The sequence below is a fragment of the Trichosurus vulpecula genome, chromosome 1 (assembly GCF_011100635.1).
Source record: "Trichosurus vulpecula isolate mTriVul1 chromosome 1, mTriVul1.pri, whole genome shotgun sequence".
Classification (NCBI taxonomy): domain Eukaryota; kingdom Metazoa; phylum Chordata; class Mammalia; order Diprotodontia; family Phalangeridae; genus Trichosurus; species Trichosurus vulpecula.
In genome coordinates, this window is record NC_050573.1 from 56,749,129 (window position 1) to 56,767,067 (window position 17,939).

Here is a 17,939-nt window from a genome sequence, read left to right on the forward strand (position 1 = left end):
CTCCCTCCTCATATAAAATAAGAAAAACAATGTTTTGGAGTGTTTGGTATATCCAGAGAGGCCATAGCTATCCCAGATTTTAGTTTAGCGTATCAGTGTTGACAAAGCAACCACTTCCATCAACTGACTTGGCTTCCAAGACCCTAGTTAGTACCTTGTACCTGACATGTAGTGAGAACTTAAATGTTTTTGATTAATTATTGACCTCTTTCAATTACATTGCACATCATAATGATGATAGTAACTTCTGTCATTTGATGCTTAAAACATGAGGTAAGTTACCCAGATATGACTATCCACATTTTATGAGTGAGAAAACTGAGGCTTACAAATGGCAAATGACTGGCTTGCTCGGGGTTACACGGGTAATCAGTGACCATCTCAGACCCTCTGACTCCCAGGTCAGTACCTTTTGTAGTCTCCCATGCTACCTCTCTTCCTTTCCATCAGCTCCTTCCCTGCCCACTCCTCCTTCACTCCACCTTCCTAATTACCTTAGGGTTTCTTTTGGTCAGAATTTGAGACTTGAAAGGCACCTCAGTGGCCATAGAGTCCAGGCCTCACATGAAAGAAATCCCTACTATCACATACCCACCAAGTGGTCATCCAAGGAAGGAGAGCCCACCAGCTCTCAAAGGATGCTCATTGTACTTTTGTCCAGCTCGAATTGTTAGGAAGTTTTTTTCTGCCTCTTTGAAGCTTTCCCGTTGTTGCTGGTTCTGCTCTCAGAGGGACTGGGAGCAGAGGCAAACATTAGAATGTAAACTCATTGAAAGTAAGAGGGTATTTTATCCTTTGTATTTGTATCCCCAGTGACCAGCACATAGTAGGTGCTTACTAAATATTTGATTGAAACAGAACAAGTCTAATATCTCCTGCACATGACAGCCCTTCAGATACTTGAAGATAGCTATCAACAGCATAATGAGCAAAGTCCTGTCTAGGTTTGTAGGTTGGCAGTTAGAGGCTTATGAAGCTAGGGCTACACATGGCTGACAGATTGAAAGCATGCTTCAGTCCCCCAGTATCATGAATACCACAGATACTCTCTTTTTAATCATATCTGAGTCCTCTTTGTTGATATTTTATAACCAGTGAAACTATAGCTCAGTATGTTTAGGGTCCATGTTGTTCAGTGGAAGCTGTCCGTGTTGTGGAATCACCAAATCAGAAAATGTTTAATTAAGTTCAGCAAACTTAGTAAAGCTGGAAAGGACCCAAGAATAGAAATCACATAATGGCCAGAGCAGGAAGAACCTTAAAAGATGGAACACAGAGAATTTTAGAACTGGAAGTTCCTTTAGAGATCCTCTAGGCCAGAGGTGTCAAATAAGGTCCTGCAGAACTCCCTGGTGCAACCCAAACCAGATCGAAATGTAACTGGAAATGTTTAACAAAATAAATAAAAGTACAATACAACATAAATAATGTTCATTTGAGGTTTTCTAAGTCAATATGTAGTCAGTTCTAATTGAGTTTGGTACCACTGGTCTAGTCCATTTCCTTTATTTTACAGATCAGAAAACCAAAGCACAGAACAGTTAAGTGATTTACCTAGGGTCATATTGTTGGTGGAACTTGAGGCTGCTTCCACCATACAATGTGGCTTCTGCCATTTGGTTCAGTGCTTCCCAGAATCTCTTGTTTCTGGAAGGGAGCTGGTTTGTTTTTCATTATCATGTTTTCTTTCTTCTGAGTTAATAATTATCATCTCCTGCCACTAACCAGCAGCCCTCGCTGTTCAAATGTTTGGCTGTGCAATGAGTAGAATATTTTTCTTTGTTGAATTAGTTTGGGGGCATAAAGTAATCTTTGCTTTTATAGCATTTTTCATCTTAAAGAATTTCTAAGTGGAGATGGTGCAGTATGTAGAGTGTTAGGCCTAGAGTCGGGAAGACCTGAGTTCAAATCTGGCCTCAGATACTTCCTAGCTGTGTGACACTGGGCAAGTCACTTAAGCCTGTTTGCCTCAATTTCCTTATCTGTAAAATGAGGATAATTATAGTGCCTATCTCCCATCATCGTCGTGGGGATCGATGAGATAATAATCGTAAATAGCTTAGCACAGTGCCTGGCACAGAGTAAGTGCTATACAAGTGTTAGCTATTATTGTTTTTGTTATTATGGTTCCCTTAAAGTTGAAGCAGTGCCTCTTTAAGGGACCTTCCCTGGACATGCAGACTGACTCATTCCTAGAGATGTTTGAATGAAAGCTGAATACAGCCTGTCCTTTAGAAATGTCAAGAGGCCAGGTATTGAGCCAAGTGAAGTCACTGCTGAGCTTGTTATACTCATGGTTCCGTTCTGTAGAAAACTGCAGTGATTGAGCTGCTCCTACATCCAAGCTTGGAGGAGAGCCTTGTGCTTTTTTACCTAAGCCCTCTCCCTTGGTGACTGGACAGTAACCCAGAGAAGGTGGACAAAGGGACCAACTCATGCTGAAAAAGTCCTGATCTTATGTGACTATGACACCTTGCTTTCAAAACACACATTGCCTTGGGTCAAGCTTGTTCTTTTCAATCAGCAAACCTTTGTGACCTTTCCTTTAAGACTATACTTGTTCATTTTAACAGAAATATAAGGAGTGATGATTGAGGGAACCATGTAAGTATCATTTGCCTAGGGTTCTGCGTGTCTTCTATTGGCATAACCCTGGCGCTAGCATATGCTGGAGTTGTGTTTTTGAAACTCTCCACAAGTAAGGGCCCAACTTAGGTCATTAGAACCTTTTCTGGCTTTGTGTTGTTCAGTTGTGTCTAACTCTTCATGACCCTGTGGACTGACCGCACTGTCCATAGGTTTTCTTGCCAAAGATACTGGAGTGGTTTGCCATTTCCTTCTCCATGGATTAAGGCAAACAGAGGTTAAGTGACTTGCCCATGGCACAACTAGTAATGTCTGAGGCTGGATTTGAACTCAGATCTTCCAGGTTCTAGTCCCAGCTCCTCTATCCACTGAGGCACCTAGCTGCCTCCTTATAGCTTCATGGTAAAATATAATTTAGCTCATGAATAATCAGTTTTGAGCTTTCTGTCTTATTGCTTTGCCCTGGGGCCTTGTCAGTCCTTGTCATCTAAGCAGGATCAGGGCACCTCAGAATAATAGGAAATATTCTTGATCCTTCAGTGGAGATCAAGGATCCCCCCTCAGCATGAAACTTCACTGGTGGGTCCAGAATTAATCTCTTGTAAGAGACTTTTCTTTTTTACTTCTGTCCATCTTTTGCTTGACTTTGTTTCTTCAGTTGCTTTGAATAAAGGGATTCTTCTTTATTTTATAGACTCTTAGCACCTACCATTTGTCCTACTCACTTTGGCGTTGTTTGGCTTACAGTGTTATTGTTTTGGGGTGTGTATTTTATCTCCCTGACCAGATTGTAAGCTCCTTGGGGACAGGAATTGTATCTTGCATTTCTTTTGTATCCTTCATACTGTTGAGCATATAGTAGGCACTCAGATAAATGCAGTGATATATAGTTTAATACCTTGTTTGGGAACAGTCCACCTTTAAACCAAGTTGGCCTGGGCAAAGAGAAGGTTGAGGAAAATACAAGATTCCTCTTTACTGGGAAGAGGAGCCAAGGGCACTGTCTCAGGACCAGACCTCTTAAGGGTCTCCCAGGTTTGGGGAAGACCATATTTCCCAGGACTGCTGAGCCACCAGTGATAATGTAAAGATATGAGGGGGGTGCCATGTGAGGTTCCAGCCTCATGTGGTTTCTCTTTTGCCTAAAAGAGGCAAGAACAGGGAGCTGTGGAGAGGAGGAAGGAGGGCTTTGCTGAAGCCTGGGCAGAAAGGACTGCATCCGTTCCCCAAGGCAGTCGTGTTCTTCAACATGTAATGACCCTTTAGGGTGTGTAAATCACTGCCCATCCTTTGGTTTGGAGCCTTTGACTGTCTTTCAGAGGACAGTGTGTCTTGTGAGGACAGCCTGGAAGAGGGAATTCCAGAAGGGTGAAGAACAGAAAGGGAGGGCCCTCATTTCTAATGGGAATTTTTATCACTTAGAGTATCACTCAATTTTTTGGTTTTAAGAATATCAAGTAAAATTCTGATTCCAGACCTAAAAGTTTAGTCCTTTACTTACAGTTCATCAGTAATAGCTGCACATTTTTCAGACTTTGATTCAGTCGATGACAGAAATGATCTGTGTTGGTGTTACATGGAACTTCGATCTTGCTCCTAACAAGTCCTGCAAGTCCTAACAGTCTCTTATTCTTGTGTTTTTTCCAGTGTCTTCAAAAAGATTTTCTGCCAAGGTGAGGCAAAGTGCGTAACCCATGCTGACCTAAAGGATTTGCTTACCAGCCCCTTCAAAGCCTTCCTCTTTGGGGTGGTTAACAGCTGTCTTGCTTGCATTTTATTTGCAGAACATGTTCTTATAAAACGTTGCAGGAAAGAAAAATCTTTGAAAGATGCAATTTTCCCTTTATTCCTGCTTCCCAAACCAAATTCCAGGGATTGATCAGGGACCTAATGGTAACCCCCGCAGCCTAAGGTAGAGGGATGTCTTTGCCAGCCAGCGATTTGACATGGCCACCTTGCATGGTGTGGCTGGTCCCACCACTGCTCAAACTGACAGATGATGACCTGGAGCTTTCAAGGGGTACTGTCTCTTTGTATGGTTTTTGGGAATCTCTTTGCAGCTCTGGTTTTCTGTGCGTGTCTGAATATATGCAGCTACTCTCCAGAGTGCTAGGGCCTTAAGGGAAGAGTATAAATGGCTAATGTCTTCCGGTTTGTTCAGGTTTTCAGCCCAGGAATCCCACCCTGCAGGGATTTGCTCTGCCCCAAGTGAGATGTTTGAAAGGCAAAGCGGGTAAAAAGCAAAGCAAGAGCCAGTGCTTTTTCTCCTAACCCATTAACTTACTGTCCTTGTTTCCTCTTGTGTGTAGGAAGCCTTTAAGCTCATCTACTTCACCTACCTCAATGAAGGCTTCTTTAGCTTGTGGAGAGGCAACTCTGCCACCATGGTCCGGGTCATCCCTTATGCTGCCATCCAGTTTAGTGCCCATGAGGAGTACAAAACGATGCTGGGCCGTTACTATGGCTTCGAGGGCAAGTAAGGCAGAAGGGGCCCGGGAAATGGGCTGGGGCTGACTTAGAAGGGCGGCAGCTTGAGTTTTTGCTGATTTTATGCAAGCACTGGCAGCATTGTCCCCAGTGTAGATAGACCTGGAGCTGCTCCACAGAGATGTGAGCTTGTCCAGGGAGGGCAATGGGATTAGGTGACTTGATGTCTTTGGTGCTGCTCTTCTCAGCCTGATTCAAAAGTTCATTGTTGAGCTGGTCAGTGGAGACATTGCTATGCCTTCCTCTTGTGGGTGTGGGGAGGGAAGAAACAAAACCAGAGAATTAATGGGCCTTGGTCACCTAGTATGTAATACTGTTGCTGTCAAGGAGAGAGTCCAAGTGCCAGATCAATCTCTGAAAGGTACAGACCTAAAAAGTGGCCTCAGCAGCGAGCATGACTGAAGAGCAGAAGCAGTTACCTGGGTATACAGTCTGAAAGAGATTGTAGAGATCATCTTATCCACCTCCCCCATTTTTCATATGAGGACACTGAGGCTCAGATTAAGTGACTTGCCCTCAGCTTACACAGGTAGTAAGTAGCCCAGCCACAGTTTAATTATGATGCTCATTTGAGTGTGCTTTCTTTTATTCTCACTGCCACAAGATCCAGGCAGGGCCACTCTTACCACCACTGGTGCCAAGAGGTTGTCATGCACAGAATAGCTCAAGTTCTAGGCTTTGAGGTTATCAAGGTGACTCATCGCTCCTCATACTCCTCTCTTGTTTATCTCCCTCACTTCACTTCAGTGCTTTGCCCCCTTGGCCAAGGCTTGTTGCTGGTGCATTGGCTGGTATGACTGCTGCTTCTATCACCTACCCACTGGATTTGGTGAGAGCTCGGATGGCTGTCACACCAAAGGAAATGTGAGTGAAGACATGCATGATTATGATAACTAACATTGCTTCAGAATCACTGTCAGGGTTACAAAGCACTTTACATAAATTTTATTTTAATCTAACAGAAACCTTTTAGATAGGTACTCCAGTAGTTTTCACCCCCAATCTACAGAAGAGGAAACTAGACTCAGAGGGACAATGATGTGCCCGTGCTCACACAGCTAGTAAATATCCGAGGCAAGATCTAAACCCAGGTCTTTAAGACTGGCTCCAGCCCTCTTCTTTCTCTCCAGGCCACAGAGCCTCAGATCTGAGTTGGATTTTCTGGATCCGAATGACCATCAAGCCAACAATGATTCTGGATCATGAATATCAGCTCCTAATTACAAACTAAAGTAGTTTGAAGAGCTGTTTCCCAAAGCCCCCCACATATTGTCATGATGAGCAGGCGTGGCACAGGGCACACAGCAGGTGGTAGAAGAAAGTGAGAAAGGCAATAATTGCTTTTTCATGGTGGCTGGCACACTGGGCATAAAAGCAAACTTTATAATCCTGAATTGAATGGAGACAGGAAGTTCTCAAACAAAATATTTTGCTTCATTAGTCCCAGATATTGAAGTTTTATTCTAATACCTGAGTATACTTCACATTACATACATTTGACTCCTCACACTGGCCCAAGCTCCACTGTGGCCCCTAGGAGGCAGCAGCACCAATGAAGCCCTGCAACAGGGGTCATCCTGAAGCCACTCTGGCCCCTGTACTGAACCTCCTCCAACTGGGGGGGGGGGCACAGAGCCGTGGAGCAGAGCCTTTAGAGGGGGAGGGGAAGGTCTGTGGAATGGTCTGCTTATGTTAAGCAGAAACTGGCTTAATGTTGTTTAGGCGTTTAACCAGACCATATCATAATGTCACAGAATCCCTCTATCACAAAATTCACCTGCCTGAGATGCAAATTAAAAGGTCAGTTTCAAAAAAGAAGAAGAAGGTTGTACAGTTGCTAGGACATGGTGAAAGGTCTCTTTGTACTTGGAACATGAAGGCACATCTTGATGAGGTCAGAGGGATGTGCTTCTGGTACACCCTTGTCTCTCCTAGTGCATCTATCCAGGAAGTCAAGCACCATTGTGGATCTTCCCCCCCATGCCTGGCCTGATGCTGCCTCTCGTTTTGGCTCTGGTCATTACTTCTGCAGCCCAGTGCCCCTGGCTGTCCAGCTTCCTTCCTGCCAAGATAAAGTGAGGATTGGGTCCACATAACTCCAAACGTTCTCCTAAAGCACAGCCATCTCTTGTTCTTGCTGACCCTGGCTCTCCTTTATTAGTAGCAGCAGTAGTCTCAGCACCCATATTTCCTTTAATTCTCTTGATTATGCTCAGCTCTAGGAATTCAGTACTTTCTATTTCAGGTATTTGTAAAGACCTGCTTTTAAAGTTTTTATAGTCTGAATGTTTTCCACTCAGGAATCTACTTTGTGTTTATAATGTTGTTCCTGTGGAACTGACTGCTTCTTATAATATTGTTTTACCTAACATATTTTGGTGGAAGCAGTTAGTGACCTTAATTACTGAAAGTAGTGCATTGACTCCAAAGGACTATAATTTGTTTGTGTTGTCAGAATCTTATTGTTATAGAAATGTGAGTTGTAATTAAGTTAAAATGCTGTCATTTTACACTTTGTGAAATGTTTCGTGAAGTAGGTAGTGCAAATATGATTATCTCTATTTTACACTGACTGACCTATGGTCATTTGGACCCTGGTCTTGGAATTTCAAACCCAGTGCTCTTTTTACTCTACCCCAGTGACTCTGATAATTGAGTAGGTGACCTGTGAGGGCCATTATTAAGGTTTCTGAAAATATGGGACACTGATGAGGCCTGGTTTTATTGTTTGACAGGTACAGTAACATCTTTCATGTCTTCATCCGGATGTCCCGTGAAGAAGGTCCAAAAACTTTGTACAGGGGCTTTATGCCAACAATCCTTGGAGTCATTCCTTATGCTGGGCTGAGTTTCTTCACCTATGAAACACTAAAGAAACTTCACCATGGTAAGGAGAGCCTTGGGAAAATGGTGTAGGAATGTTTCTTCTGGGGGAAAAGGGGTGATGAAAAAAAGCACTAAACTCTGAATAGGGAGCGGATTTGTTTTGTTTTTAAAAAACAGAAGTATTCACCATTGATTTGATATCCACTTGAAATGGTATGTCAGGACTGAATTTGAAATATTGGGAGCTTTTTTCTAGACCTGAGATAGCACTTTTCCCCCAAAGATACCTTTTTTATATGCTTCTTGGTCCCTATGCAATATGATATGTGGTTTTAAAAATATTTTAATATTTTATTTTTTCCAATTATATGTAAAAACAATTTTTTACATTCATTTTTTAAAAATTTTGAGTTTCAAATTCTCTCCTTCCTCCTTCATTGAGAAGGCAAGCAATTTGATATAGGTTATATATGTGTGATCAAACAAAACATATTTCCATATTACTCATGTTGTGAAAGAAAACAGACCCCGAAAAAAACAGGGAAAAAAAAGAAAATTTTAAGAATTATGCTTCACTCTATGTTCAGACCCCATCAGTTCTTTTTCTGAAGGTGTATAGCTTTTTTTCCATCATGAGTCTTTTGAGGTTGTCTTGGATCATTGTATTGATCAAAATAGCTAAGTCCTTCGCACATTTGATCATCATACAATATTGCTGTTACTGTGTACAATGTTCTTCACTTTGCATCGGGTCTTTTCCAAGTTTTTCTGAAAGCATCCTGCTCATCATTTCTTATAGCCCAATAGTAGTCCATGACAATCATATACTATAACCTGTTCAGCCATTCCCCAGTTGATGAGCATCTTCTCAATTTTCAGTTCTTTGCCACCACAAAAAGAGTTGCTATAAATATTTTTGTACGTATAGGTCATTTTTCTTTTTTTAAAAATCTCTTTGAGAGTACAGACCTAGTAGTGGTATTTCTGGGTCAAAGGATATGCACATTTTTATAGCCCTTTGGGCATAGTTCAAAATTGCTCTCTAGAATGGTTGGACCAATTCACAACACCAACAGCGCATTAGTGTCCCAATTTTCCCACATCTCCTTCAACATTTGTCATTTTCCTTTTCTGTCATATTAGCCAAAGTAATGTGAGGTGGTACCTCAGAGTTGTTTTAATTTGCATTAGTAGTGATTTAGAGCATCTTTTTCATATGACTATAGATAGCTATGATTTTTTTTTCTGAAAACTGCCTGTTCATGTCCTTTGACCATTTATCAATTGGGGAATGACTCGTATTCTTATAAATTTGACTCTTTTTTGTATATATTTGAGAAATGAGGCCTTTAATCGGAGAAACTTCTTATAAAAATTTTTTCCCAGTTTTTTGTTTTCCTTCTGATCTTGGCTACATTGATTTTGTTTGTGCAAAACCTTTTTAATGTAATCAGAATTATCCATTTTATATCCTGTAATGTTCTTTATGTCTTGTTTGATCACAGATTCTTCCCTTATCCATACATTTAGCACGTAAACTATTCCATGCTCCCCTAATTTGCTTATGATATCACTCTTTATGTCTAAATCATGTGATCCACTCTTGCTCTCTGCTTCCATTTTATGGATAAGTTCATCCCATTCATATTCACAGTTATGATTACTAACTGTATTTCCCTCCATCCTACTTTTTCCCCTGTTTATCCTTTTCTCTCTCTCTCTACCGCCTCTCTCTGTCCCTCCCTCCCCGCCACCCCATCCCTCCTCAGAAGTGTTTGGCTTCCCCAGCCTGCCATCCTTTGTATTAGCCTCCCCCCCGCCTCACTTTTTTATTCTCCTTCCCTGCTACTTTCCTGTAGGGTAAGGTAGATTTCTATGCCCAAGTGAGTGAACACATTATTCCCTCTTTGAGCCAGTTCTGATGACAGTAAGTTTCAAAAGTTGTCCATCTCCCACTCTCCACCTTCCTCTCAAATGGAAAAGCTCTTTTGTGACTCTTTTCTGTGAGATAATTTGCCCCATTTTACCTCTCCCTTTCCCCTTTTCCCAGTGCATCCCTCTTCCCCCCCCTTAATTTTATTTTTTAGATAGTCTTCGCATCATAGTCAACTCACACCCATGCCCTGTGTCTATGAATACTTCTTCTAACGGCCCAAATGATGATAAAATTCTTACAAGTATCATCCTCCCATGTAGGAATGTGAACAGTTTAATCTTATTGAATACCTTATGATTTCTCTTTCCTTTTTATGCTTCTCTTGATTCTTGTATTTGAAAGTCAGATTTTCTATTCAGTTCTGGTCTTTTTGTCAGGAGTGCTTGAAAGTCCTCTCTTTCATTGAATGCCCATTTTTCCCCTGATAGATTATTTTCAGGTTTGCTAGCTAGGGGATTCTTCCTCCATGCTAGCTTCTTTGTCCCCTGGAACATCATATTCCAAGCCCTTCAATCCTTTAATGTAGAAGCTGCTGAATCTTGTGTGAATCCTGACTATAGCAGCATAATACTTGAACTGTTTCTTTGTGGCTGCTTGCAATATTTTATCCTTGACCTGAGAGCTTTGGAATTTGGCTGTAATGTTCTTGGGAATTTTCATTTTGGAATCTTTCAGGATAGCATCAGTCACTTCTTTCAATTTTATTTTTACCCTGGTTCTAGGTCTAGGATACAGGGCAGTCTTCCTCTATAATTTTTTGAAATATGTCTAGGATGTCTAGGATTTTTAATTTGATCATGGCTTTCAGATAGTCCATTAATTCTTTTTTTTAACAAAGTTTATTAAAGTTTTGCCATAATGGGTAGATTCTTAGGGAGCCTGAGCATTTGTGACGCTAATGCCAGCAGGCCAGAACAATCTGAGCAGAGCTAGACTGAATCTGAGCCAGTCCAATAATTCTTAAATTCTCTCTCTCCTTAAACTATTTTCCAGGTCAGTTGTTTTTCCAATGAGATAATTCACATTTTTTTTCATTTTTTTGATTTTGTTTTATTGTTTCTTGATGTCTCATGGAGTCCTTAGCCTCTTCTTGCCCAATTCTAATTTTTAAGGAATTATATTCTTCAGTGAGCTTTTGTAACTCTTTTTCCATTTGGTCAATTCTGCTTTTTAAGGAGTTCTTCCCTTCAGTGGATTTTTGTGCCTCTTTTGCCATTTGACTTGTTTGTTTTTAAAAGGTGTTATTTTCTTCAATATTTTTTGTGCCTTCTTTACCAAGCTATTCACTCTTCTTTTCATTATTTTCTTGCATCACTCTAATTTCTTTTCCTGATTTTTTCCCTACCTCTCTTATTTCATTTTTAAAATCCATTTTGAATTCTTCTGGAAATTCTTTTGTGGCCTGAGACCAATTCACTTTTTTCTTTGAGGCTTTGCCTGTAACTATTTTGATATTGTTATCTTCTGAGTTTATGTTTTGATCTTCCCCGTCACCATATGGTCAGTTTCTTTTTTGTTGTTGTTTGCTCATTTTTCAGCCTATTTCTTGACTTTTAACTTTATGTTAAAGTTGAACTCTGCTCCCAGGATGGAGGGGGCACTTTCCCAAGCTTCAAATTTTTTGTGCTACTGTTTTCAGAGCTAGCTCTGTGGATCTGTAGTTTTTCAGTTCTTCCTCTAAAGAGAGGTTTGGTCACTGTTCTCCTGGCCTATGCTCTGGTCTATGAGTTACCGCAAATACTTTTTTCTGCCCTGAACTGTATTCAGGGTCCCTGCTTCTGCTAGTGCTCCTCCTCACCCTGGGACTATGACCCAGAGCTGCATGTAAGCAGTGCAACAGAGTCCTGCTCCCAGTGCCAGCCCTCCTTCTGACCAATTATCTGAACTCCTTACTGTCTGTGGGCTAAGAGCTCTGGAAGCCACTGCTGCTGGCTTGCCAGGGTGGCCTGCACTGGACTGTGCTTCACACTCACCCCAGTGAGATAGACCTTTTCTTCCAGCTTCTAAGTTGTCTTGGGCTGGAAAATTGTTTTACCCTCTTCTTTTGTTGTGCTGCTTCAGAATTCATTTTGAGGCATTATTTTAATGTTGTTTGGAGAGGAATTTGGGAGAGCTCAGGCAGGCCCTTGCCTTTACTCCACCATCTTGGCTCCACCCCCCAATAAGATGTGTTTTAATCCAACAAAGTTAATTTTCAACAGTTGGTTCTAGGTGTACTTCAACTCATGCAAAGTCATATAATCAAAACCCTCCCAAAATCATGAAATCCCATTTTACAACATCCCTTTTTTTATTATTTTATTATTTATTACTTATCATTCAGTAAGACTTTATCACACCAAATTCAGTAAAAATGGAGTAGGCCATGGTGCACTCTTCATCTGTTTGGGGAGTAGGAGGTGATCTTATGACCTCCTGCCTTTCCAGAACTTAGAGGCCCCCTAGTCCAATTTTCTTGTTTACAGATGGGGAAATCGAAGCCAGGGAGCTTCTTGTCCAAGGTCACACAGGTGGTGAGTAGCAGGGCCTTGGTTTGAATACAGATCCTTGTGCCACACTACAAAGGCTTTGTTATAGAGCAGAATACTACTTAGATATAGGTTGAACTGTCCAACTTATGAGTCTATGATTTATTAAGAAGGTTTGCTGAGCTTTTTGAAACAATTAAAATGTACCCTAACAAGATTGTAGCACGACCTGGAGTTACACTGTGCCATATTTTAGTTCCTAGATCTCTGTCTATTCTTTAATTCAACTCAGTGAATATTTATTAAGTATAAATGATGTGCCTTGAATAGGCAGCATTTGTTTATTTTCCTCATTTTGTTTCTTTTAGACCACAGTGGACGATCACAGCCATATCCCTTTGAGCGAATGATTTTTGGTGCATGTGCTGGTCTCATTGGCCAGTCAGCCTCCTACCCCCTAGACGTTGTACGGCGACGGATGCAGACAGCAGGAGTAAAGGGTCAGACTTATGATAGCATCATATGCACCTTGCAAGACATTGTCAGGGAAGAGGGAGTCATCCAAGGTTTATACAAGGGATTGAGCATGAACTGGCTTAAAGGCCCAATAGCAGTGGGAATCAGTTTCACCACTTTTGACCTAATGCAGATTCTTCTTCGTAAATTAGATGACGCTAGTGGTAACCGGAGTTAATGCTCAACTCCCCAGATTACTTACTGAAGCACATGTGTATATGTAGAAAATGCTTGTACTATCCCCTACATTATTGTGAAATGTGATTTGAAATTTTACTTTATTTTTTTAAATAATTGAGTTTGCAGTTCTGAAAAGATGCACTTAAGATTGATCTTCTCTAACACCAAGTTCTTTTAGAGCAGCAAGTAATCCTTGAGCTCTAGGCAGCATTTGTCCTCTGAATTCTTCCCCTTGAAAATGTTTCTAACCCTCAAATTAGCGAAGAGGACTATGCTTCTGAACTAGGCCCAGAGCACATCCAGGGATTAGGAGGTGGTCACTTTCTGAGGAGTGTTTAGGGGGTACAACTTAGTATTTGGTTTTAAACATCCTACAAAGTGCAGTATTTCACTTTTGAAAGTTTGGTTGTCTACTAGATACCTGAATTGAGCTTGATATTCTTTTGAAAGGAAAAATTCAGAGTTCTCTTATTCATTTTTTTAAATTGGTTCCCAGAAGGGAGATGGATTCATCAAAATCTAGGATCCCAAATGATTTCTTATCCAAGGTCTAGGACTTTTTGCATTTAATCTGTCCATGCCTCTGAAGAAAGTAAATAAGACAAGAGGGTCTATAGGACCATCTTAAGTTTCTTCTTATGAGCTGTTGGAAGTAGGTAAACTTAATTCTTTTCTCCAGTGGCATGTGATGAATATACTTGGAGCCCTCCTAAGTCTTGAAAAACTGTTACCAGAAAGTAAGTGTATATTCCTATAAATACCATATCCCTGACCCTCTTCAAATGCTTTCATTCTTGGTATAGCACCCACAGACTTCCATATTTCCCCAGAAATGTCAAAGTTTTTGAGATTTTAAACAGGGAATTTTGCAAACTTGAAATTCATAGGTCACATCCTTCATTGAATATAACTGCTGCTAAGCGACCAGCTTAAAGGAGAATTCAGTCTCTCATCAAACATGGCAGATCAAGGAAGTTAAATAAATCCTTGTTGTCTAAGGCGCTCTTTCATCAATATGTTTCTTTACAGCTGGTGGATGGACTAGCTTCTGTGCTTCAGACAGAGCAGGCTCATCTTGGATTTGCTCACCGAAAATGGTACCCTGCAATAGGTCCCTCCCACGGTGACCCACAGTCATTTAACAGCCACCTGATCTTATTGCTCAGGTGCCATATTTTCCCAGCTCTAAGTGGGCCATGGAGCCTGAAGAACAAGGCCTTGCTAATGTGCTGCTCTGAAGAGTTGGCAGTGTAGTGTGGTGCTTTGGAATGTCCACTGTGATATTTCCTGGGGAGGTTCCTCACCCCTGGTTTAGTACCTTCTCTCCAACCACACATTTTTAAAGGGAAGGGGTACATAAATTATTCTAAGCTAAATCTTAGAGCACAAGAAGCATAAGAGAATGCCCCATATCCTGGGTGATCCCAGGATCCCCCAGTGAGGAGGCACATATCCAGCTCCCACCAGAAGTAGGAAGGTGCTTGGAAGGAGATTCTCTTCTCCTGGAGGGTTGCTGCTCAGGTGGAAAGGACTGCATGTGATAAATCACAGAGTGCAGAGAAAGTCCTTTTCCAATGTAGGTATTTTTAACTGTATGATTTTTTTAAAGGTCAGAATCTGTATCATGACTTCATTAGTGTAAAATGAAGATCATTGCACAGTCAGTGAAATTTGAATGCCCTTGTGTTTGGTTCTGATTTTGTACTCTGGACAGAAATTGCTTTAAAGCCAAATAGCAAATGTGATGACTTCCCATTTTGCAATCAAGTTCCACTCAGCCAAGGACAATCAGCTTGGATATTTAAGTATTCCGCTATCGCGCTAAGGTTCAGTAGCTGTACTTTCTGAGTCCTGGTTAAGTTTCCAGTTACTAGGAAGGTGTCCTTGGTGAAGCATTGACTTTCTAGGTGGTGGCATAGGAATAGTGAGGGTCTCTTCTAACTGGTATGTGAAGTGCCATTCCCAGACCCCTTGAAGAGAATGAACTCTTCTTTTCTGAAAGGCAGGACTGGAGGAAGGGGATGGTTGTCTGTCCCTACTGAGCCCCCTCCAGCCCAGGTACCTAGGAAGCCAAGGCTTGTTTTGAGTGGCTCCTTTTGAAAATCTTGCACTTTGTTCATGTCTGAGTGCTATGTTTTGACACCCCCTTCCAGCAATGCTTCCCAAATCTGTCTTTGGAAAAAGGGAAGTATAAACTCCTAGCATATCCACAGGATTTTGTGTCATGTTTTAAAATAGAGATAGAAAAGAGAAAAGCTTAAATTTGGCTGTGTCACCGTTTGTTGACCTGAAATGACATCACATCTGGGCAATCTCCGGCGAGTCATCATGGTCCCCTTCAGAAGCATAAACTGGAATTGAAAAAAGATGGACTTTGGGGGAAGCCCCTTTACTGAACAATAAATTGGAAAATCCTCCTATGATACAATAACAGTTATAGTGAACCTTAGAAACTTGTTTTCCAGATTTTCTTTCCAGCAAAACATTTTCCTGATCCTCATGTTTATTCACATGACAGATTTAATCATTTTAATCCCATTTCTTGAAATTGTTTTGGTTGGGGTTTGGGGGGAACTTTGCACAAGTCATTGTGTATGAAAGTAGCTGAAATGTGTGTGTATGTGTGTGTGTGTGTGTGTGCACGCGCATGCGTGCATACATGTGTGTCTTACATGCATTTTAAATAGTTTTTTTTTCCTTGCCCAATGCTTGGTTTATGGGTGTGAAGAGCCTTCTCTGTGTTCACACTTTGCATGTGGTGTGCCTGACCTGTAATTTCGGTCCTGCCTGAACAGAGAGGACAGAAATGGGCCATGATTCTCATTGGGAAGAAGTCTTCCTACTCCTCCAAGCTACAGGCTGCATATTGGAAGGCAAGGGCTATATTGTTCACACAGCCTTCTCCCCCCTGTTTTCTGAGCTCAGCTCATTCTCCTGTATTGGCCCAGCATCTCTTCCTTTCTCTGTGCGTTTGTTGTTGGAGAAGCACATCATGTTACGTTACCCTGTTATTCCTCCCTCTGACTTCAGGGGTCAGTACTCTAGGGGATTTTGTTATCCAGGAGGCATTTTGGCCAAGCTGCATGTGTCCAAGGAAGAGCAGCTTTGAAACTGTTGTCTGCCTCTGTTTCATGGAAGTAAATGCTATCAGTAAGGGTCTGTCCTTTAAGGGGTTTACTGTAGTGATCCTGTGCACATTCTGAGTCTGAACGGCAAAAATCCAAAGCAAAGCCCTTCCTTCCATGGAAATGGAGCATACAAAAAGGTTGTTTTTTCTTCTCAAGATTTGTCCATGGCTCCCCCATACACTTTCAAGATTAGGCATCTTCCTGGTCAGAGATCACTAATCAAGGGACAGATTTTAGAAGGCAAGGCCCAGAACACCAGCCCCCCAGTCTCTTTGTCCTGCTGTGGCAGCTGCCTCCCTTTGGGGCTTTTCCACAGAAATGTGATGCCGGACACTTGAAGCTGGGTTACCATCCACTTCCTCATACTCTGGTTGAGCTAAGCTTTAGTAAAAATCATTGACATCTCTGGAGGGAGAATATGGCCGATGGAGACAGTTTCTTCACTGGAGAATTTTTAGGTTCTTTGCTGATCAGTTTGACATGAAGGTTGAATGAGCCTGGTTAGTTGAGCCTGCTTTAGGCAGCATTCCACCCCAGAAATCAGCTTCCTAGAGGAAGTGTGGGAGGATGTGGACCTGATCCAGGGGGAGCGTGGACAAGCTCAGAGTCCTCACCAGCTTCGATGCTATCTCAGAACAAGTGGACCTAACAGCGGGAGTGAGTGAGCGAGCGAGAGGTGCTTTGTGTGCGTGCGTGAGTGGCCTCTGTGAGCGAGCACTTCTTGGAAAAAGTGCAATTTCCAGAATTGGATCAGACAGGAAGATTTTGGTCCTGAAACCTTTCAAGAGCTTTAGAATCAGGTATTCTTGGGCCCTTTGGGGCCTCCCTATGCTGCGTTTCTGAATAACCAACTCCCCATTGCCTGGTTCTCCCCAAATGCTGTGTTTTGCAGGGACTTGACACTGTTGTCCACCTAGCTTGCCTATGCACATAATACGTGACACTGTTAAATGCCTTTTGTAAAGATGTGTTATTGCTGTCCATGTGTCAGTTTCGATTGCTTTTATTGGTCTGGAGTTATATTTTGATGCAGTGAAGATACTTTGTTTATATATATAATGTTTATATTTTAAGATTTGTGCCAAGAGAATATATTTAATAAAAATTAAAATAATTTGATTTCCTTTGTCTGTCTTTCCTCCACCATCCCCATTCTTCTTGCCTATACCTGACCATAATATGAATTTTCTTTTAAGATTTTTGTTGCATTTGTTGAATAAATTTATGTTGTCTGTTGCTGATTTTAAAAATCAGATGAGCTGAAACTTTTTTCTTCTTCTCCATTAAAAAAAAAAGAAAAGCACTAAGTTAATTTGCTTTTTACTCATGTGGACTTGAAGAGGATCTTTTCTGTGGCTCAGTAGCCACCAATGAAGGTTTCCCTAACCCTGGAGGATAACTCCATTTTGCTAGACTAGCCTTGTAAGCTGACACCTGCTCACTGGCAAGGCTAGCACTAGCAAAGACAGAATTCTTCTCCTTCGCAGACTTCCCAGCTGTCGGTATTCTAGACTTGGACCTAAAAGGCCCAGTTTATCTTGGAGAACCAGTAGTCCTGACTCTTGTAGTCAGGAGAGACCTAAGCTTATATCATCCTGGCTCTCAAATGTAGGCCAGGATTTCAAGGAACAGAACGCTGAACTCCATGGCCCTCGCTGTGGAGTTTCTTTGTAGTATTCAAACCAATCTAGTGGATAAAAGATATTGAGGATGCAGATTCCCTGTCATAGCAGCCCTCTGGATCTGAATGTTGGCTCTGCCTCTGAGGAACGAAGCACCACACATATTAGTTAGAAATCAATCCTGCGGAGA

The 17,939-nt window shown here is 41.6% G+C and overlaps 1 protein-coding gene across 3 annotated transcripts in view; it reads left to right on the forward strand.

Annotated features, from left to right (window-relative positions):
* The window catches only part of SLC25A42 (solute carrier family 25 member 42), a 63,573-nt gene extending 46,327 nt beyond the window's left edge, over positions 1-17,246 (forward strand). The window contains exons 4-9 of one of the 3 annotated variants that reach the window (XM_036759899.1): positions 4,234-4,259; positions 4,896-5,062; positions 5,821-5,937; positions 7,809-7,960; positions 12,672-12,803; positions 14,029-17,246. In XM_036759899.1, the coding sequence (XP_036615794.1) occupies positions 4,234-4,259; positions 4,896-5,062; positions 5,821-5,937; positions 7,809-7,960; positions 12,672-12,803; positions 14,029-14,126 (692 nt within the window). In that variant the 3' untranslated portion in view covers positions 14,127-17,246. Of the gene's footprint in view, positions 1-4,233; positions 4,260-4,895; positions 5,063-5,820; positions 5,938-7,808; positions 7,961-12,671; positions 13,998-14,028 lie in introns of those variants that run through there. The other 2 variants (XM_036759890.1, XM_036759909.1) reach the window with 2 other exon arrangements.
* Positions 17,247-17,939: the final 693 nt, after the last annotated feature.